Source organism: Ochotona princeps, chromosome 1 (assembly GCF_030435755.1).
Source record: "Ochotona princeps isolate mOchPri1 chromosome 1, mOchPri1.hap1, whole genome shotgun sequence".
Classification (NCBI taxonomy): Eukaryota; Metazoa; Chordata; class Mammalia; order Lagomorpha; family Ochotonidae; genus Ochotona; species Ochotona princeps.
The window spans coordinates 71,836,318-71,859,162 of NC_080832.1; the positions used below are offsets into that span (position 1 = coordinate 71,836,318).

Consider the following 22,845-nt stretch of genomic DNA (forward strand, 5'->3'; position numbering starts at 1 on the left):
ATAACAGGGGGATTTAAATTCCAACCCGGAACTCGGAATCTCACGCTTCGCACGACGGGAGTTGTAGTTTCTAGGACTTGTCCTTAACTACCTCTCGCGCCGATTCCTCCCATCACCTAAAAACTACAACTCCCGGAATCCGACTTCGGGCGGACCCGCCCCTTTGCGCACGCGCCCGGAGGCCGCAGGATTTGAATCGGCGGCGTTGTTATTGACGCCATATTGGGGCCGGCGGCGGGTGGAAGAGTCTTCCAGGAGAGGGGGAAGCAGTTGGATGTGTTCTCTGGAGCTCGGCTTGCCGCAGCCACCTCGCCATCCGTGGTCCAGCGACCGCTGCTCGCGAGCGGCTGGCTGGGATCCGGCCTGTTAAGATCTGCGTCTCAACCTCCAACCCGTCACTTCCGAAGGCAGCAAGCAGGTCTCGGCGCAGGAGCGACTCCGGCGCGGCGCAGAGCTTGACTGGACGGCGGGGGCGGCCGGAGCCTGTCCCGGGGGAGCCGCGCCTGAGCAGGCGGAAGAGCCCCCCGCTGACGCGGCCGGCGTGCGCTGCCGTCCGCCCCTCCCGGCCTCGCTCGGGTCTGCCCTGGCCGGTGCCCCTGCCGCGGAGGCAGCGGCGGCTGTGCGAGCTCGGCCGGCTGTGCCCGGGCGGCCCTCGGGTGCCCGCTCTCCCCTCGCCCTTCCCCGGTCCTCACCCCTCTCCGACCCCACCCGAGCCCGGCGCCTCGGCTGCCTCCGGCCATGGCGTGCGGAGCCACTCTGAAAAGGACTCTGGATTTCGACCCGCTGCTCAGCCCGGCGTCCCCGAAGAGGAGGCGATGTGCGCCATTATCGGCGCCCACCTCGGCCGCCGCCTCCCCGTCGTCGGCGGCCGCGGCCACCGCCGCCTCCTTCTCGGCCGCGGCCGCCTCGCCGCAGAAGTATCTCCGCATGGAGCCGTCCCCCTTCGGCGACGTCTCCTCCCGCCTCACCACAGGTGGGACCCGGCGCCGCGGGCTCGGGGAGGTGGTGGGCGAGAGCGCGCGGGGCCGGCGGGGCGCGCGCGGGGTCAAGTGCTCGGGCTGCCACACTGCTGGATCACAGGGACACAATGGGAAGCGGCCCGAGGTCGCCGCGGGAGGTGTGGTGAGACAGGGCCGGGCCGGGTCGGCATTGTGAGGAAGAGGAAGATCCCTTGGCTTAGGGCGGCATGACTGGACTAGGAGTGTTTTCCGTGGTCGATAGAACCGCGGCGGAAATGATCAGCCAGGGCGATGTTCTTCAGAAATGGCAGCGAGTAGGGTCGCATTTCGCCCCAATCTCACTGGTGTTTGCTTGAATGGATTGGGTTGCAGCCATTAACTCTGTAGGATTAGGTGGTTGGAGTTGAGGCGAGGCGACAGCCCCTCCTCCAGTTCAGACATGGCTGATTTTGGTGTCGAGGGGGTGGGGGGCGGGGATGGATGTCACCGGGGCGAGATCTAGGCCTGTCATTAATCACCCACAAGAACGCCACTTGGGCTGAGTCAAGACCTGTTTCCCTAGCACGGTCAACAACAAAGAAAATAGACTTCCCCGAGTACTGTAATGTGATCGCACCAAACGTCTAGTCCTTGGGAATCTTCAAGTTTTGACGAAAAGCAAATTGTACTGGAAATTGGGGCTGAGTGGTTTCTTTTATTTAGAATGCTTTATTTCTACCCCAACAAAGTAACGTTGTGAGAAAACCACGTAGACTTCAGAATTAATGAAGAAATCACCCCAAGATTCCAAGGGACTTCACAGACTTTTTATTTTTCACTCTTTGTATCTTGAAACGTTTCCTGAAAGTGACTATGGGGAATGCTTTTTGGCTGCTTTGTACCAGCGTGTGTATGCTTTCCCCCTCCCCCTTGTTTTCTGGACTTTGAAAACCTTGTGTGCCCCTGGCACAGTCCTGGGATAGGCTTTTGTGGACTTGATGTGTAAATCGGGCTCCTTTGTGTGTAGCTTGCAAAGGTTTTTTTGTGAGAGCCTTTGGTGGTATCGCATTAGACAAAGCCTTTTCATAGCTTAATTTAAGTGTCTCGTTTGCTTAAAAAAAGTAAGAAATATATACAAATATATTTGGCAACTTCCATTTGGAATTGACCTTTTTTTTAAATGTCGCATTCCAAACTATCTTTCCCAATTTCGTGAGACTTAATATCCATCCACCATTTTTCCCAGTAATTAAGTTGAGAGTAAACTGCTTAAAATTGTAGCCCGTTTTCACTGAGATCTCCCAGTAAAATGAATGACGTTACCTATGCCTTTTTCTATGATTGATTGGTAGGCTTCACCTACCGGAAAACACGACTAGTATCTGGAAGGAGCACCTGGCGATTTACAATTTCAGAGCCTGTTTAGTGAAATGGTATGGCAATTGAAATGGTGTCATGAGATTTGTTCTTAATGGCTCGTTAAAGCCTTTTTCAAAGTATTTTGTAACCAGTATGTTTCAGTCAGAGGGAAGTGAATTCGTAGTGTGAAGTTTGGGAGTTAATGTACATGTGAATGTTAGCAATCTTGGGCAGTGTATGTAAAATGGGGAGTGGTGGCTGTAACGTGTCTCATCATTTTAAAAAGAATTTCTTCTGAAAGAATTGTGATCATTGGCAAGCTTGTCATTTCATTGATGTCTGGGTTAATGCAGTTGTCTCCACATTTCAGATTTTACTTACATGATCCTACTCCTACTAGATCTCAAATTCACATTTTCTGAAATATTTCCTCTGATCAAGATGCTTTTTGACTTTGTAAGTTTGGTTAGCTGATGAAATCAATTTCATATCCTAGTTGATCTTTTAAAAATGGAAGGTTGTTGAAAGTTAATTAGCTGTTTCAATGAATTCATGTTAAAAGTTCTACTTGAGAAAACAGGTTAAGATTGCTTAAGTTTTGCCTTGTTCAAATGTATATTACTGTAATTTTGGAAGGCAATCTGACATTTAGTTTATTTGGCTTTGAGTTTGTGGAAGGGCACTTTGGGGTCTGTTCCTGTGTGACTTTTTGGGTTAATGATATTGTCATTGTGGGAGCTCCCGTGATGTGTAAGGTATCAAGGAGCTTCCCAAATAGTCTGGCTACCAAACTTGGATATTATTTTCCCCCCAGATTTTTAGATTCCCATTTTGACAGGGGTGAGTCTTAAGCTTCACAAGAGTGGATTCTCTTCACCTGAAGCAAGTAGTTAGGAGTGATTGTACAAATTGAGATTCGGAGAAATTTTTCCTTTTGTATCTTTGAATTCAAATACAATCGAAATAATTTAGCACTAGAGAACTAAAGTTAATTTTTTCATCAGAGAATGTGTATATGCAATTTATCTTGAATATTCTCTGGAAAATTTAATATACAAGTTCCTTCTGATAGAGTAGCTGAAGTCATGTTGTGGCTTTATTTAGTTTCAGAAACTTGGACATCTGTTTTAAACCTTAGCTATTTTAGTTTGACTTGGCAACTATTATTGAACTTCATATTTTTCAAACTTGCAACTTAATACTGGGAAAAGGGGGCTGGCAAAGCTGAAGGAAGTTAAGCTTGCTTGCTTAACCTCAAAACTTAAAGCCTTTATTATGCTAATTAGCATTGTGACATTTTAGGATACCCTTTGTCACAGTGTACACCAGCCTGGTTTTTGGGACACCTGAGGTACTAATTCAGATGTTGTGTGGGGTTAGGAGAGGGTCAGCCGACTGCTGTGGCTATGCCCTGCTGCAGCCTGGAGCCAAGAATGTGTTCTACGTTTCTGATGGCTGGAAAAGAAAAATTCACGACAGGTGAAAACTTTGTGAAGTTAAAATTGCATTGTACATGAATCAACTTATTGGAACAGAGCTTTTAAAAGAAAGCATTGTCCATTGTAGGCTACAAGGACAGAATTTTGTGGTTGTGACAGACTGTCTTGCCCCAAAACTCAATGTTTCGGTCTTACCCTTTGCAAAAAAACAAAACCTCACCCATCCAGTTAGGGTGTCAGCAGTGAGGCCCACAACAACCTTTGGATATGGGAAGAAACAGTGGGTCACAAGAGTAGATGGTCAGGATTAAGGGGGCAACATTGTAAGGGTTGAGAAAAACACACTCAGTGTGGTCAACTAGCATGGAAAGTGAATTTCCAAGTATTCTGTTCTTGCTGTGTGGTTTTTGAAACATCTCATTGTATTACCATTCAGCCAAAAGATTGTCAGGACATTCCCAAGAAGTTATTTTAATGAAACCAAAATATTATGCCACATTGTGATAGACTGTCAGTCAGATGCAACACATTGTTTTCATAATAGTGTGTTGACTGAATGGTCTAGTGAACATATCCTCCTGTCGATGTCAACCTATTTGTGAATTTGTTAGGCAATTTAATACAGTGTTTATGGCTTGGGACCATTGTTCTAGACTGCCTTAGGAATTAAGTTGGATGAAAAGTTGAATTCTTTTGTAAGAAATCACTGTATTTGTTGGAAACTTGCCATTACAAATAGAAACTACTGCTTGTGACTGGAGAAGGTTTAAAGGAATATAGACACAGACAGCAGCTGGCTTAAATGAAATATGAATGGTTCTAGGGAAACAAATGAGATGTCTGTTGGAGGAAGCAGCATCTCATTTCAAATGGCATTTATATTAAGCCAGAAGGATTTTTCAACTATTTTGTGGTTATTTAGATAGCTGTTAAGTTGATTCCGTTTTTCACTGAATTTGGCAATAAATGTTTTTAATGGTCTTTGTACTCTGGGTTTTAACCTGATATTTAGGACTATGTATGTGGTTGTAGTGATTTCACAGTGCCATGAATTATGCATTTAAGAATTTTGCAAGCTCATAGCCATTAAAAACAGTGCAGCTGTATTAATTACTGAGTTTTTATTTGTTTTTGGCAATAGAAAAGGGGTAATGAGCACAGAAACAAAAACACTCTAAGTGTGGATGCTGGTAGCCATATGGTTACTGTGGAAACAAAATATGAAATATAAAGAACAGTAGGTTTCTTTAGTTTTTGACTATCTTTTGTAAGTTTGAGAAGAATTTAGTTTGAAAGTATCTAGTTTTGAATGTTTCCTATTTGAAAAAAAAAACCGTAAAATCTCCTTGAATAATATGAAATGATAGCGTGAATTGAGTTTAGACCTCAGTTGGTTCATGAAACTAGGTAATGTTACTAAACGTGGGCATTTTCAAGTACCTGTAATTCAGTTAACTAGAGGTTTATGGTCCCTTTGTGTTAACACTGTTACTGTTGTGCATTAAGAATTCACAAGAAAGTGAATTTCTTATCTTTGAGAAAACTTCCTACTTCTAAAAGATAGAAAGGAGAACGAATTCCTTAAATATGACCCAGGCTGCCATCTACAGATGCTAAAAGTCTTCAGGAATGAATTTAGTTATCTTTTGCTCAGTGTTGGGATTCTAGAACTCTGCTTACTTCAGGTGTTTCCCAACTTTCTAAACACATCTGAGAGAGATGATTCATTAGTGGCAGTCTTGGTGTAACAATAATTGTTAACTGGATTGACTTGTACTAATATGCATGGTTTGCAAAAAAAAAAATTATGCAACCAAAACATTTTTTAGTTGGATTTTTGGACAAACTCTTTGAGGTACCCTCATACAGTTTGAAAATTAGCGCAATGTTTTTTAACGTATCTTTAAACGTCTTTTTTCATGAGGTTTTCAAATACTGAATTGTAGAATTAACTTTTGGCATTTCCTATTCTTAAATGTACTGAAGTTGAAAAAAATGTGATGCTATATCAGTTCTTTTAATGCTGTTTTGTAGCAGTATAGTCAAAATAGGTGACATTTTATGGCAAAGGTATCGGACTAAAACAAGTTGTAATAAAAACTACAATGAAGACTTCAAATGATGATTTTGGGGGGGCACTTGAAGTCTTCTGTAAATGTAGATTACACTACATTTAAATAGGTTTATTTACAGGGGTTTTTTTGTAATTGTGATTTTTAATTATTTTCTATGATACAGTTTTGTAGGTATTGGGATTACCCCTTCTACCTTCCTCTTCTCCCTATTCTCTCCCCACCATTATTTTCCCATGTATTATTACAATATTATAGTTGACTATTCAACAGTCACAAGTGCCAACATTCTACTTAAGTATATCACAGCATTGTAGGTATAGGCAATAGTAATGAGTCTAGTATCATATTGTCAAGGTCTGTTTAACAGTTTTATTGGGAGTAGAGATGCATTCTGCAACATATCCTCACTTCGGGTGTGCTAGTCACCATTATACAGTTAATCTATGAGAAATTATGTATAGATATGTTTACCTGTATATTTTTTATTTTGTAAGGATGTTGCCTTGGAGAGAACACATATGATATTGTTCCTTTTGGGATTAGTTTATTTCACTGAGCATAATGGTACCAGTTGGGATTATTTTGTTGCAAATAGTAAAATTGCATTTTTTTAATGGCTGAGTAGTATTCCATGGAGTGGATGTACCACAGTTTCTTGACACATTCCTCTTTCAGTGGGTATGTAAGTCGTTTCCATTACTTTGGTATTGTGGATTGTGCTGTTAAAATAATGTTGGGTTGCATGTTGCTGTCTTATATGCAGATTTCACATCCTTTGAATATATTTCCAGGAGTGGGATAGCTGGGTCATATGGTAGATCAGTCTTCAGTTGTCTTAGCACTCTCCATACTGACTTACATGATTAGATTTGCTCTTTGAAGAAATACATTTTTTACAGATTTTGCTGGAGTTTTAGGAAAAATATCTTGAAATGAAAATCTGATCTTTTATTTCTAAAGGAACTGGGTAATTTGATGTTTCTCACATGGTGAAATGATATTGCAGTTACATTGAGCAACAAATTCTTGGCAAATATTAGACTATGTGTCAGTTTTTCAGAGTTGCTGTTTTAAGCTAGTTGATCAGAATTTTATATTATAACAGATTTTATCATCTTTGTTGTGATAATGGGTTTTTGTTTGTTTTATTATTGCAAAGTCAGATATACTGAGAGAGGAGGAGAGACAGAGAGGAAGATCTTCCGCCCGATGATTCACTCCCAAAGCAGCCACAACGGCTGGAGCTGAGCCAGTCCGGAGCCAGGAGCCCTTCCGGGTCTCCCACGTGGGTGCAGGGTCCCAAAACTTTTGGGCCGTCCCTGACTGCTTTCCCAGGCCACAAGGGAGCTGGATGGGAAGCAGGGTTGCCGGGATTAGAACCGGCGCCCATATGGGATCCAGGCGCGTTCAAGGCGAGGACTTTAGCCGCTAGGCCACGCCGCCGGGCCCAAGCTCCTTTTCTTTTAAAAATATTCAATTATTAGTTTTAGTCTGCTACATATATCTCAGGCAGGTCATTCTGAGATATTTTAGTGCTTCAGAAAGTTATAATTAAAGTTCTTATATTAAAATGATTTTGGATTGACTTAAATTTCTTTCTTTTTTTAAGATTTTTATCTTTGATTGGAAAAGCAGATGGATTTATAGAGAGAAGGAGAGACAAAGATCTGTTCCCTGGTTCACTTCCCAGGCGACCACAATGGCCAGAGCAGAGCAAAGCCAACGCCAGGAGCTTCTTGTGGGTTTTCCATGTGAATGCAGAGTCCCAAGGCTTTGGGCTGTCCTTGACTGCTTTCCCAGGCTGCAAGCAGGGAGCTGGATGGGAAGTGGAACTGCCAGTGGTGCCCATATGTGATTCCATTGCTTGCAGGGCAAGGATTTAGCCACTAGGACATTGCACTGGGATCCATGGATTTGACTTAAATTTCAATTCTAGGTCTGTTAATGGATTTAGTTTTTCTTAGCATTAATAAAAATTTGAAATTTCTTTACTCTTATAAGCTCTTGTGAATTCAATTTGAATTCCGGATCCTGTGCAAAGAGTGTTTTGAAGGACTGCAGAACAACACAGTTGATACTTTATTAGCTATCCAAATTACATTAAAATACTTGAAACACAATTTTAAGTTTTCATACACGTTTTCCAAATTGACATTATTTCTGTTTTTGATGGCCTGTTGAATTTGGTTTACTGTTTAGTCATACTTTTCTATAGCTTTCAAAACCTTAAACAAAATTACTTTTGAAAATAAGCATTGAAACATTTTATCCTTTGAAGTTGCCTCCATATTTATATCCTTTTTCCTTTTTTAGATTTTATTTTCTTTTCCATTAATGCTAATTCTTAGAAAACTCCCTCAAGTCAGCTGGTTTAAAAGTTTAGGAGGTTTTAGTTGCTGTAACAGAATGGGAACCCGATGCTGTAATAACCCCACTTTCTATGACCTAAGGTGACTTACAGCATTATCAGGCTGACATTACATTTACTTGTAACATGAATGGTAGTGCTGCCTTACCAGTTCAGAATAATTCCTCACTTTTTTTTTATTAGAAAAAAAAGATTTATTTTATTTGAAAACTGGAGTTAGAGGAGAGACAGAAAGATCTTCCTTCCGCCGGTCCACTTCCCAATCAGCTACAGAGGACAGAGCTGAGCTGATCCGAAGCCAGGAGCCAGGATCTTCCTCTAGGTATCCCGCATGGTCTCTGGGCTAGGCCTGCTGCAGGCCCTAAGGTCACTGAGGGTGAGACCAGCCGCAGGAACTAGGGAGACAAGCTGGTGAGGAATGTCCACTTGATTATGCACAGGTTACAGGTTTTCAAAGGGTAAGGAACGGGAGGGCAGGAGGGAGCCTTCCGCCATACCCTATGCCCACCAAAGATGCTGCATTTGGCTGTATTTCCCTAGATCTTCCAGTCATGTCAGAGGTCATGTTCCAGTTGTACTCTCCTTGGCCTTGTAGCCATGTTGGAAGCTGTGCCTCAGGCCATGGGGAAAGTTAGGCTTAAGCCATGCCCTCCAGGCAGTAGGGCAGGGGTCGGGGTGATCTCCCTCATCTAGCTTGTTGCTTGTGGCATGGGAAAGCAGTAGAGAATGGCCCAAAGCCTTTTAAATCTTTCAAATTAGGGGGTTGGGGTGGGAAGCAGCACTGGCAGCCAGTAAGGCACTGCCTGCAATATCAGTATCCCGTATGTCCTAGTTGTTTCACTTTCTTTTCTTTCTTTCTTTTTTTTTTCTTTTTATTGAGAGGCAGATTTTCAGAGAGACAAAGATCCTCTAACTGCTGCTTTACTTGCCAAGTGGCCACAAGGGCCAGAGCTGAGCTGATCTGAAGCCAGGAGCCTCTTCCGAGTCTCTCTTGGGTGCAGAGTCCCATGGCTGGAAAGCAGCAAAAAATGCCCTTTATACTTGGCCTTATGCACCCACAAGGGAGAAGTGGGATGGCGTTCCAGGTTCTTGATTCCATTGAACTTGTTCCATGTGGCTTTTCAGGGGGAATGAACCAGCGGAGGAGACATCTCTCCCTCCTCTGTAACTGTATGCCTTTCAAATAAAGAAGTAAATCAGTATATCAATAAGTAAGGTAAGAAAATAAATCTTTATAAAGTTTTTTTTTTTTTCTGCATCAGAATAAACTCATACCTTCATTCTATTCCAGGAGCTTTTTGGGAGTGTCCTTTTACATTGGTAGAGAAGGTGGTGGATTAAGAGCCTGCACCCCAAAGTCAGACTGGTGTTCTGGGTGTAGCTTTTCAGAAGATACTGAAGTGGAGAGCTTCATTTCCCTACAGAATGCACAGTGACTATAGTATTAACTGCTTGTTGGGGTTGTCATGAGGGATGTAAGAATACATTCTGAGTGCTGGAAACACATGATCGGGCAATCTCGAATAGGTTTTTTTTATGTCCAGCAATTTGCCTTTCAAATAACTGGCTTCTATAGCAAGAACAGAATCCATCAAATGGCAGTTTCTTCATTTTCCCAGAATCAACATCATCGTATTTATGCCTGTTCTGCTTTCCTTTGGTTATCATTTGAGTTTGAATGAAATGATTAAAGCGCCTTACACAATGAGGGAAGTCTTTGACTTTAAAGACGTGGCATCTTGATTATTTCTTTTTGTCTCTCTCAACTAGATCTTTCCTTATGGCTTTAAATAGTTTCAGGTCTCCCTTTAGAGAAAAATAAAACTTTCTCATTTCCTCAGGTGATTTTCTAGATGCCTGCATGTAAATCAGATTCCATTCCTAACTCCTAATGTATTTGTGCCTCAGACAGATCTTGTCAAATCACAGGTGACTTCATGGCATTCTCCTTTTCCATGACTTTCTCACAGCATTTGCCCTGCTGACACAATGCTTTTTTTTTTTTAAAGATTTATTCATTTTATTACAGCCAGATATACACAGAGGAGGAGAGAGACAGAGGAAGATCCTCCGTCCGATGATTCACTCCCCAAGTGAGCCGCAACGGGCCGATGCGCGCCGATCCAAAGCCAGGAACCTGGAACCTCTTCCGGGTCTCCCACGCGGGTGCAGGGTCCCAAAGCCTTGGGCCGTCCTCGACTGCTTTCCCAGGCCACAAGCAGGGAGCTGGATGGGAAGTGGAGCTGCCGGGATTAGAACCGGCACCCATATGGGATCCCGGGGCTTTCAAGGCGAGGACTTTAGCCACTAGGCCACGCCGCCGGGCCCTGACACAATGCTTTTTAAAATACTACTTCTGTGATCACTTTTCTGCCTTCATGTGACTGTTCAACTTTTGGGATTCCTTAGTTTTAGGTTTAGCTCCTCACCTAATGGAATTACTAGTTGCCCAGGCAGTCGGTATAATGCTCCTGAGTTTCCACTTCAGTGACTTTCTAATTTCTATTTTTAGTTCAGTGAATCTGCACCTTCAGTTAACTTAAGACTCTAAATTGGAATGTGGACTGTTTATTGTCAGATCTTCTCAGTAGGCCCTCCCACCACTAGAAGTCACAATTTTTGTGAAATCTGCTGACTTGGCAGATGTATTTTACAAGATACATAGGCCAAACAAAAGCTGTTTGTGGGCTTGTAATTAATTGCCTTTTGATGTGAGCAGTGGTCTTAATTCTAAAGTAGTCATACTAGAAAAGCAAATGCATTTGTTTACTATCACATGATGATGAACAGGAGACATGAAAGAATCTGTGTTCATAGGTTTAAATGAATCGCATGAGTAGGACCAATCAAGTGAAATTCCAGAATAATTTTCCAGCTAGGAGTGGAGACAACTAAGTGGAAGCTTAAATATTCTATCCATGTTACTGACCAGCAGTATCCCTTCATGAAAGGAACAGAAAAGTAATTCCACCCCCCCAAATCTAAATTTTTAAATATTCTTAGGTGACTTATACGTTCATTAAAAGTGTAGAAGCTGTTGGGCCCAGCATGGTAGCCTAGTGGCTAAAGTCCTCACCTTGCCTGCACCCAGATCTCATGGGCATAGGTTTTTATCCCAGCTGCTTCACTTCATTCCAGCTCTCTGCTTGTAGCCTGGGAAATCAGTCAAGGATAGTGCAAAGCTTTGGGACCCCCCTGCACCCACATAGGAGACTCAGAGGCTTCTGGCTACTGGCTTCATATCAGCTCAGCTCTGGCCCTGGTGGCCACTTGGGGAGTGCCAGCGGATGGAAGATCTTTCTCTGTCTCTCCTCTCTGTAAATCTGACTTTCCAATGTTAAAAAAAAAAAAAAAAAAAAAAAAAATTTTAAATATATAGGAGCTCTTGAATTTGACCAACAGGTGTCAGCCACTCTTCACCTGAATTTTTGCAGTGCAGTGCAGTGCAGTGTTTCCCTTGTATCAGTGTAATCAGAAATTGGATGGTTTAAGTCACCTATGTTTTAAATACTGGCAACAAGTTCATACTAACAAAAACATATTCAGGCAAAACATGTCCTTGCAGTCATGTTGGAAATTCAGTTTCCATGTATGCTAAAGCACAGGTTTTGTGTGCTTTTTTGTTGTGGTTTTGGTGTCCTAATAAGTTATCGTAGGAGGCATACTCTTGCTTCAGTCAGATTGTGCCTTCCTTTAGTCCTCAAGGAATCAGCTCTCGGTTTTTGCAACCTAGCGTAAGTTTTAAATTTATATCGTATAATACTTTACTGCCTAAGGAGGAAGGAAAACTGTAACTACTTCAGGGCTAGCTTCTGTCATTTTCTTGCTTCTGTATTAGCAAAGATAGCTAACAAAGATAGTGTCTTGGTCTAGTAAAACCTGGAGGTAGGTAAAGATTACTTTGCTTGCATGGCTGGTTAACTTAAAGGAGTTGGACCTCTTGCACTGGAACCAGATGTTCCCTTTAGGAAGCTCATGTGAGGTTTTAGCTTTGGACAGTTTAATTTCCCCTTCCTCTTCTCTATTTACTGCGTTTTTGTTACTCTGTTTTTCCAGCTTGTAAGCTATTTGAGAAGATAATTACAATTTGTGAAGAGCAACAGAACAAAAGCAACAGGGTAAACATACCCCCAAATTTGTGGCTTTTTGCATTTTACGTCAGTGAGAAATACTGTATAGTTAATTTGTAAAATGTTATATTTAAAACAGGGTTTTAAACAAAGAATAATTTATTTTGAATAATTGGTCATTGAGTCATACATACAGGTCCAGTGAAAGAATTTGACCATCTGTAGTGATTGTAATTTTTGGTTCCCCCGCAGCAAGATAAAAGAATATCTCACTCGGAAGTACATGTAATTATGTACAGCTAGCGTGTACTTTTCAGTTTACAGTGGCTACTATATGGTTCAGAAGTCATAATTTGTGAAATTTGGATAGTTTCTTAGTTTACAGTTTATCTTTGGAGCCTAAAAATGCTATTTTTATTTTTTGCCCCTTCTCAACTTTGTGTTTTTCCTTAAACACATTTTTTTAGTGATAATTTCATGTTCTGTCTTGCTGTTATATCCATTCAATGCTGTTTATTGTCATCAATGCAAGTTTTTTTTTTTCCTTTTCCTTTTTTTTTTCCTTTTTTGGGATTTGTTTTGTGTGGGGAGGCTGAGTTATGGAGACAGGAGAGGGAAAGATCTTCCAGCTGGGTTAATCAGGCGCCAGGAGGCTCTTCTGTGTTTCCTGTATGAGTGCAGCGGCCTGGGCTATCTTGCTGCTGGCCCAGGCTGCCAGCAGGGAGGTGGGCATAAAGTGATGCTGTAGGGACTCCAGTCAGCACCTATATGGGATGCTGAGAATTAGCTTGCTACACCACATGCTGGCCCCTGGGTTTTTTGTTTGAGTTTGTTTGTGCCAATGTTAATTTCTTTGTTTATATTGTTTTCATTCATTGTGCCCATGTTTTTTTTTTTTTCAGTAATTGCAACAATAAAGCTTTTCTTTTTCACATTTTCCTAACTTGTTTTTAAATATAACTTCACAGAATATGTAATGGCTCCTTCATTTCTCCTACCTGCAAAGAAATATTTTAGTAGCAGTTTTACCGATATCTACTGAATTTGGGAATGAGCTTGCATGAGTCACAGAATTTTGTAATAGTGATTTTCATTTACCATTTTGTGGAAGAGTAATGCAGTTTTTAGATTTTAAAAGAGAATATGCAGAGAGAGAGGCTTTCTCTGCATATCTTGTTCTTGGTGATCACTGCAAATTTAATCACTGCTTTGTGAGCCACATAGAAAGGCTGTATAATTAAGATTAGAATATGTAAATGGTAACGCAAGTATAGCTTTGATCTTTTTAAATTGACTATACATTGTATTGGCCACACAGTGTTGGGGTTATATGCATTTGGAAAAAAGTGGTAGTTGCTAGTATGATACCCAACTAAGTACCTTAAGATCAAGTAGACTTAAGGTTTATTTATCCAGATGGTACAGTAGTAACATAAGTTGCCACATATCTAGATTTGTAGCAATGTGAGAATATTGAATTTGGGGAAATTTTTTTAGTTACCAGCCTCAGAGTTGTTTATAACCCCTGTCCTGAAATCAGTTGAGCTTGAGGCTTGCTGTTTGCTACTTGTGCTGTTGAAATCTTGGCCAAGTTAAATTTGGCCATTCACTGCATACCACTGTTGATCACATGTTACCAGTATTAGAACATCTTGAGTTCATAGTACAGCTTAGATGGCATAGTTGCATCATATTAGATGTGAAAAGCAGTTCAGGCAGGTGGATTCAGAATTCCTCAGCTCTTTAACTGACACTGTCAAGTGCTATAACAAATGCGGGACAGCTGGAATTCTTTATACAGTATATTGTTGGTGAGAATACAGAATGATGAGATCACTCTGAAATTTGAAACTTTCTTAAGAAGTAAAACAGTCTACTTGACATGTGGATTAGGCAGAATGGTCCCACTCCTCAGTATTTATCTAACGGATATGAAATTGCCCAAAGACTTGTGTTTGAATACTAGTAATATCCCAAATTAGAAACAGTCTAAATTTCCACTGCTGAGAGAATGGATAAATGAAATGTTGGGGAGGGGGTGGAGAGTAGAGAAAAAGGAGAGATTATTGATTCATGGAATATAATGTGAATCTAAAGAGTGTTTTGCTGACTTAAAGAAGTTCAGACATAAAACTCCATGCTCTTCATTGGTCCATTTATCTGAAATTCTAGAAAAGTCCAGATTACATACAGTACATAGAAAAGTTCTTTAACATGATTGTGATGGTTCTGAGACTATGCCTGTACTTGTCATAATTAACTGCATTGCACATTTGATTTTGTCATTTACACATTATACTTTGTATGATAGAAGTTTATAAAACTAAATTTTTTTTGAAGATTTATTTTTATTTTATTACAAAGTCAGATATACAGAGAGAGGAGGAGAGACAGAGAGGAAGATCTTCCATCTGATGATTCACTCCCCAAGTGACCGCAACGGCTGGTGCTGCGCCGATCTGAAGCCGGGAACCAGGAACCTCTTCCAGGTCTCCCACAAAGGTGCAGAGTCCCAAGGCCTTGGGCCATCCTCGACTGCTTTCCCAGGCCACAAGCAGGGAGCTGGATGGGAAGTGAAGCAGCCGAGATTAGAACCGGCGCCCATATGGGATCCCGGGGCGTTCAAGGCGAAGACTTTGACTGCTAAGCCACGCTGCCGGGCCCTATAAAACTAAATTTTAAAAGAAGTTTTACTGACTGTTAATCCTGGTAGATAATACCAGTGATTGAAAGAGCCTTTAAGCTATTTAGAATATTGTTAACTGAAAAAAGTTTCATTATTCAAAAATAAAGATACTGTGATTGTCCTGGTTGATATAGGACATTTTAGTGTATTGGACTCCTCTGATAAATATTAAAGTCCATTTACTTATATCAAGCTTTTTTAATAAAAAATGCTTGATATGTATGCCTACCTTTCAGTAGACAGCCATTTATCTCACACTAGTAGCCTATTTTTAAATTGCAACTATTCAAATAAATGGAAAAGGTTTCAAAATATCTGTACCCCCATTAAACATGTTAACATTCTGAACAAAGCTTGACTACATCATAGCACCCCTAAACACAATTATACTGAAAGTCAGTCATTCTAGTTTGAAATTTTGTACTTAAAGCAAGTATTCATGTATGTAAAAGTTTTTTTACACAATAAAATTTAAATGGTGCCTTGACTAGATACATATTTTGCAGATTTTTCAGTTACAGTAATGAAGTTGGCAGTATCTAAAATGTTTAAGAGATGGTTTTTTGTTCTTTCGGGACTCTTTAGTAGTCCTTAAGTTTTTGTCCTATGGACATTAAGTAAAAAGACTAAAACTGCATACATACACAAGAAATCCTGTTTTAATTTTACAGTCTTTGCAGCCTTACTTCAGCCTGCAGTTGCATTTTCAGTTTTTTTTATATTATTATTTTAAATAGTTATTTAACTTGAAAGATTTAGAGAGATTGATTATTTCCATCCTGTGGTTCATTCCCCAAATGCCAGAGCTAGTACATGGGTGCAGGGGTCCAAGGCCTTGGGCCATCCTTCACTGCTTTCTCCTAGCCAATAGTAGGAAACTGGATTGGGGCAGTAGGGAGCAGTTGGAAGTCTTAATTGGCACCTACAATGGGATGTTGGTGCTGTTGGCAGATATTTAGCTTGCTGCAACCCTGCAATGGCGCCTTCCATTCTTAATGCAAGATTGTTGAAAGAGCTGTACAGTCATGTATTACATTATGTTTTGATCAGTGAGGGGCAAATACAACAGTAGACTGGTAAGATCACAGTGCCTCGGGACATCTGAGCCATCTTGGTGTCTGTCAGCATACTCTGATGGTTGCACAACAAAGTCAGCAAATGGCACGTCATATCACAGTATGGCCTTTAGTCAGCATGTGACTATACTTAGTTGCTACTTTTTCTTAATGGTTAGGTTTTGAGAGGACCTTGCTCTGTGCCAGTTTAAATGAGGGCTTCCCCAAAAGCAAGGATTCAGAGTGCTTTCCTATTAGTGTTGTGATATTCGTGGGTTCTAATGAACTTAATATTAATGGTTGTGGCCACTTACTACATAATGTGCTTTTGTTTTTTTAACCAACTTTTTTGTCCTTTTAACCTTTCTTTCTTGCCCTTGAGTGAAGAACTTCTTTTTTTAAGATTTTAATTATTTTTATTACAGTCAGATACACAGAGGGGAGGAGAGACAGAGAGGAAGATCTTCCATCTGATGGTTCACTTCCCAAGTGAACCGCAACGGGCCGGTGCTGCGCCGATCCGAAGCCGGGAACAAGGAACCTCTTCCAGGTCTCCCACAAAGGTGCAGAGTCCCAATGTATTGGGCCGTCCTCGACTGCTTTCCCAGGCCACAAGCAGGGAGCTGGATGGGAAGTGGAGCAGCCTGGATTAGGACCGGCGCCCATATGGGATCCCGGGGCGTTCAAGGCGAGGACTTTAGCTGCTAGGCTACGCTGCTGGGCCCTAGTGAAGAACTTTTAAAATTAGTTTTTACTAATTAGTGCTGAGTAAAAATGAAGCTGAATAGCCAAATACAGATGGTGTATATATGCTGTTACTGGTTGAGTGGTGCTCCTATTTATACTAAGAATTCTTCTAGAATATTGGTTTTCTGAATGTGCTTGAAGAGAATTTAAGGGGAAAATGGCTCTACAAAATAACTTTTGGAAAATCAATTTCTTTCTTAACTTGAAGGTTTTTTTCCTTGTCAAACTTTTTTCTTTTAGAACAAATCTTGTACAACATAAAACAAGAGTATAAACGCATGCAAAAGAGAAGACATTTAGAAACGAACTTCCAGCAGACAGATCCGTGTTGTAGTTCTGACGCACAGTCACATGCATTTCTCCTCAGTGGACCCGCTTCACCAGGTAAGGGCAGTCCGTAAGAAGTGATAAGGTGTTTTTACCTGAAAAGCATCGTCCAAAATGGTATTCTTATTTTTCTCAATAAAAACTCATAAGAAGTGTTATCTTTAAAATATGGTACATCTAGATTTCCAGTAACCAAAGAAACACTTGTGTAATTACTATGACCTCATTTTTTTAAATGAATTTCCCATAATTACTATCTGTCCATTATTGATAGACTGAGACTTAATTTTGGAATAGAGTCTAAAAGTCAGTGTTGGGGTTTTTTGGATAGTGTGTCTTTCTAGCTACATTTTGTTGAGGGTAGCAGTTTGCAAGTTGATTTTTTTAAAGGTAGAAAAACAGGCTATTTTAAGTGGAGGGAAAGCTGAAGTTGCTTGCCAAAAAAGCTGTCAAAGGCAGTTCTTAATTTTAAGTCTTAAAGTATTTTTTTCTTAAAATAGATGTTTCTTTCCTTTATTTTTCATTGCTATATTTCCAGAATCACAAATGGATAGAATTATTTTAACATACTTTAAGACTCTAATCTGGTGCTCAGAACTGATAAATTAATAATAATCAATATTGAAAAGAGGTCTAAGTGAAACCTCTTAAGTTATAAGATGCCTTCATGCCTTAACTTTTTGTTTGTTACTTATAGGGACATCATCCGCAACCTCCTCACCATTAAAAAAAGAACAGCCCTTATTTACCCTACGGCAGGTTGGAATGATCTGTGAACGTTTGTTGAAAGAACGTGAAGAGAAAGTGCGAGAAGAGTATGAAGAAATATTGAACACAAAACTTGCAGGTATGAAATGAGGTTAATATTCTGTAGACTGCAAGCTTTATATTAGCTCATTAGCCTTACTGTACACAATACAGAGTTTTCAGAGATCCAGAGAGTTTCAGTTAAAAAAAAAATTCTTACAGCTGAATGACCTCAAGAATTGTTACTGATTAAATAGGTCAACAGCAGTGCCAGTGAACTTTTTTGACACATGTTTTTTTGTTCAGTAAAAAAAAAAAAAAAACAAAACACCTGAATTCAGCAGTTTACCTCAATTTGTTTGGGGGCTTTGTATCTTTCATAACATTGCCATAAATCCAGACATTTGAGATCTCTAATTGGCTGGCATCATGTATATAATTTTAAGAGTTTCAAGTTGTAGTCTTATTTTAATTACCATGTTTCACTGAATTTAATAAGCACATCAGATTATTTAACCAGAACTTTTTTTTTTTTTGTCATAGATTTTACTTTGATTCTTAAGAAGTTGAATCAATACATTAAGGAAAGAGATTTTATTTACTTGAAAGTGAGAGAGACCTCCCATCTATCCTAAGTCCTGAAACAGCTGAGGCTGAACCAGACTTGGGGCCAGAGCCAGGACTGTGTCTAGGCCTGCCACACAGGTCTCAGGCATTCAGCTGCTTGAGCCTCCCTGGTCTACACTGGCAGGAGCCTAATGGAGAACAGAGATAGGCCTGGAAAACACACATTCCAGTACGGCATGTGAACATTCTGAACTGCAACTTAACCATTGTACCAAATACATCCTCCAAACCCTTTAGTTTTATTCACTGTGAAATAAGAATGAATCATATATATAACTTTAGCTAAGCCTGGGTTTTCTGACTGAAATATGCGCTCTGTTTGATACACAGTTGATACCATGGGTGAAGCCACCTATGCCACTCAGCTTCCCATATGGGCAATGCTGTAGTTCTGATCCCAGTTGCCTGCTCAATGTGTGTGGGAAGCGGGGTGCTAAAGCCGCTCCTGGGACTGGGAGGGACTGTTGCAAGATGGCGGAAAGCTTAGACCAGTAGGTACAGGAGCAGCGGAGAGAAGGTTTTAAATGCAGCCGCTTTTGGCAGTGAAGGGTCCGGTTGCCAGCTTTTCCCAGACCCTCAAGAGTATGCCTCGGCGTTTTTAGTGTCGCTGCTGCTGGGCGGCGGCGACACATGTGCCTGGGAATGCAGCAGATTTTACAAGTGCTTGGACCCCTGCACTCATGTGGGAGACCTGGAAAACTCCTTGCTTCAGTCTGGTTCAGTCTTGGCCAGTATAGCCATTCGGGAATGTGCCAGTGAATTGAAGATATCTCTTACTCTGGTTTGACTCTTCCCCCTTCTCTAACACTGCATTTTCAATAAATACAGTTTTCCTTCTTTTTTAAAAAAAAAAGATTTCTTTATTTTGGAAAGGCAGTTCATTCCCCAAATGGCTGTAATGGCTTGAAGCCAAGCCTATCTCAAGCCAGGATCCAGGGGCTTCTTTCAGTGTCTGCATGTAGGAGCAGGGTCCCAAGAACTTGAGCTGCCATCTGTTACTATCCCAGGCCAGAAGTTGGGAGATCCATCCAAAGTGGGGCAGCCAGCTCACAAAACGGTGCTCATTTGGGATGCTACCGCTTCATGGTGGAATTGAACCATTGTGTTGATTCCCAAATAAGCATCTTTTAAAAGAATAGTTGTTTCACTTTGTATTAAGTTTTGAGTATTTATCTGGTACTAATAAATTAGCGTATTTTCCAAGTTGTATGATTGAAATTTCTCTTTATTTATAGAACAATATGATGCATTTGTGAAGTTTACGCATGATCAGATAATGCGACGATATGGAGAACAGCCTGCTAGTTGTAAGTACTTCAACCTTGAAGTTATAAACCAAAAACACAACCTACTTTTTTTTTTTTTTAAGATTTATTTTATTTTTATTACAAAGTCAGATATACTGAGAGAAGGAGAGACAGAGAGGAAGTGGAGCTGCCGGGACTAGAACCAGCCGCCATATGGGATCAAGGCGAGGACCTCAGCCACCAGGCCACGCCGCCGAGCCCACAACCTACTTTTAAGAAGACATTTTTTTCATATTGAAAGTAATTTTAATCGTTCACGCATATGGGGAATAGCATAATTTTGCAAGGCTTATTTGATTAAATTATTTAGCAGCAATATTAGGAGGGACAGTCTGGAATGTTTGGATTTTGTTTTGAAGGTATTCTAATTTTGACTCAATTTTCCTTTTCTTCCCCCTTTAGATGTTTCATGAATGAACGTTTTCTGCATTTGTGGGCTGCCTTCTTTCTTGTCGAGTTGTTGCAGGAGGTCCCAAATAAGACATGCAGCAATGCCAACACCCCCTGTGAATACAGGTTATTTCAAGCTTTTGTCGGTGGCAACCACTCTTAGGCAGCAGCAGTTGGTTTTGAAATTTCCCTGATGTCAGTACCACCTGGATGTGGACCTTTGCTACCTGTATTACTACCAGTGGCCTCATTTTGCTGTATCATTACAATTTGGCTTCTTATGTGTTTGGAAAGGATTAAAGCTGGTATTCTAGAACATGCCCTTTGCTGGTTGTGTAAATAAAACTGTAGAATGACACTTCAGATGAAGTTAGTGTGATTTTAATTGTGCACTGCAACCAAGCTGTAACCAGTTATTAATAAATTAGAATGTAATCCCAGGACAATATTAAGCAAATAGCCTACAGTGCTTCCTTTCAATTAGTGGAGGAAGGGGGCATTTCTGTGTTCCAGGACTTCTTGGGGTTTCAGAATGGATTTATATGATTTTTGGGGGCAGTTTTATTTATTCTATCGGTCTTTTTAACAAATGTTTATTGCTGCATTCTTCTCACCCCTCCCCCCAATCATTGTTTTACTGCCCTTGTAGTACTGGAGTTTAGTTGAAAGAATAAAACATTTACTTCTATTCTGCTTGTTTTTTAAATGTACAGATGAGTAGTATTTGAATAAACCCAGTGTTTTAAATTTAAGTATTTTCCAGTAATCAATGAAATTAATTATCTGGTTAAGGTTTATGATTTGTGTGGTGCTTCCAAAAACTAACTTGTGATTCTAAGCTTTTATAACTTGCTAAATGATAGAATGTAGGTAAAATAGATTAGTTTTACCAGCTGTGGGATTTTGTACCTTAAAGATTACCTGGAGAAACCAGGTTTTCTAAAAACAAAGCTTAATAATATGCCTGAGTCAACAAATTTAACTCTGAATGCATTTGTTCCCAAAGATCCCTTTCTTACAATGAAATGAGCAAAAAAATGCTTCATGAGTTTTTGAAACCTAATTCCAATTAATTAATTAATTAATTAATTTTAAGCCAATCTAAGTGTACTGGGGCATATGCATACATAATTGACCTAAACATGGTAGAGGACTTTTACAAGACAGACCCTCCCTGGGTAATTCATACGTCCTTTAGCATTTAAGAAACAGAGTGGCCCTAAAGTGGGTCAGGTCAGTCATCTTGCCTTTAGTGGTTTACTAAAGCCATTTTTGTTTTTACATTTTATTATTGTTATTATTTTATGACACAGTTTCATATTCCCTTATCCCCTCCCCCCCCAGTTCCTCTATATCAGTACTAGCATATAGTTCTTCATACTCAGTCTTATGTCCATCATTGCGGGCCTGGACAATGGCAGAGAGTCCAGAATCCTATTGTCAAGATATAGTAAACAGTTTCATTATAAGTCCATCTTTGTCTGGAAGTAGAAATGCATACTGCATTGTACCCTCACATTTGGATGTTAGTCTCCATTTCACAGCTACTGTACATCTCCTTAAATGAAAAGTTATTCAAAATCAAAAATAGAAAGAAAAGAAGAAATTTACAATGCCATCAAGTTAAGTGACATGTTACTAGATATGACAGTCTCCATTATACAGCTACTATACATCCCCTTAAGAGCCACAAAACAAAATCAACATCCGGGAGAAAAAAGAAATTAACAACATCCAGAAGTTAAATAACGTGCTACTAAATGTCTAATGTGTAGCTGAAGAAATTAAAATCAAGAACCTTCTTGAAGAAAATGATACCACTGCATGATCTACGAGTCATTGAATGATTTAATCCGAAGGAAGTGTTTTGAAGAGATGAAAACTAAAAAAACCCAACAAAACCCATGTGACATAGTTTCTGCTGATCTTTGTTGAAGTGTGTCTCTTCCAGACAATAAGCAGATGGGTTTTGTTTTTTTAATCCAGTGTACTAATCTATGATGTTTAATTGAGCTTAAGCCATTTACACTCAGAGTTTAATATACATGGGTGTTACTTTGGTCCTCTCATTTTAGGAATGGGTTGTTCATTGGTTTAGTCTTCTGTTGTCATTTTACTGGGATCTTCTTCCCATTTGCCTTTGGTTTTGGTTGGTGCTATTCCTCTTTTCTGTCAAGAGAACTTCTTGAAGTATCATTTGTAGGGCAGGTTTGGAAGAGGCAAATTCTTTTAGCTTTTCTTGACTGTGGAAGAATTTTATTTCATTTTCAAAGACAAAAGAAAGTTTTGCTGGGTAGGTTATCCTAGGCTGACAATTTTTTTCTTTTAGAATCTGAAATATGTCACTCCATTCTCTTCTTGCCTATAGTTTCCTGTGGGAGATCTCCTGTGAGCTTAATTGGCATTCCTTTATATGCCGATTGATTTTTTTCACATGCACATTTAAGGATTTTTTCCTTATGTTCAACTGAAATGAGCTTGAAGATCATATGTCATGGTGAAGATCGCTTTTGATCAAGCCTGTTGGGAGTTCTGTGCCCCTCCTGGAACTTGTTTCCCAATCTTTCTCCAGATTAGGGAAATTTTCCTTTATTCATTAAATTCATTTGCAAACTCAGCTTCTCTTTCTGCACCTTCTGGGACTCCCATAACTCTTATATTTGGCCTCTTAATAGTGTCTTTCAATTCTTGAATACTTTTTTTGGCCTGA

The 22,845-nt window shown here is 40.2% G+C and overlaps 1 protein-coding gene across 1 annotated transcript; it reads left to right on the forward strand.

Moving 5' to 3' along the window:
- Positions 1 to 533: 533 nt before the first annotated feature.
- Positions 534 to 20,498, forward strand: AKIRIN2 (akirin 2). Its single transcript, XM_004580400.3, has 5 exons — positions 534 to 973; positions 16,978 to 17,121; positions 17,762 to 17,911; positions 19,674 to 19,745; positions 20,148 to 20,498. Exons 1-5 carry the CDS (start codon positions 739 to 741, stop codon positions 20,156 to 20,158), a joined length of 612 nt encoding a protein of 203 aa, XP_004580457.2. The 5' UTR covers positions 534 to 738; the 3' UTR covers positions 20,159 to 20,498.
- The last annotated feature ends 2,347 nt before the right edge of the window (positions 20,499 to 22,845 follow it).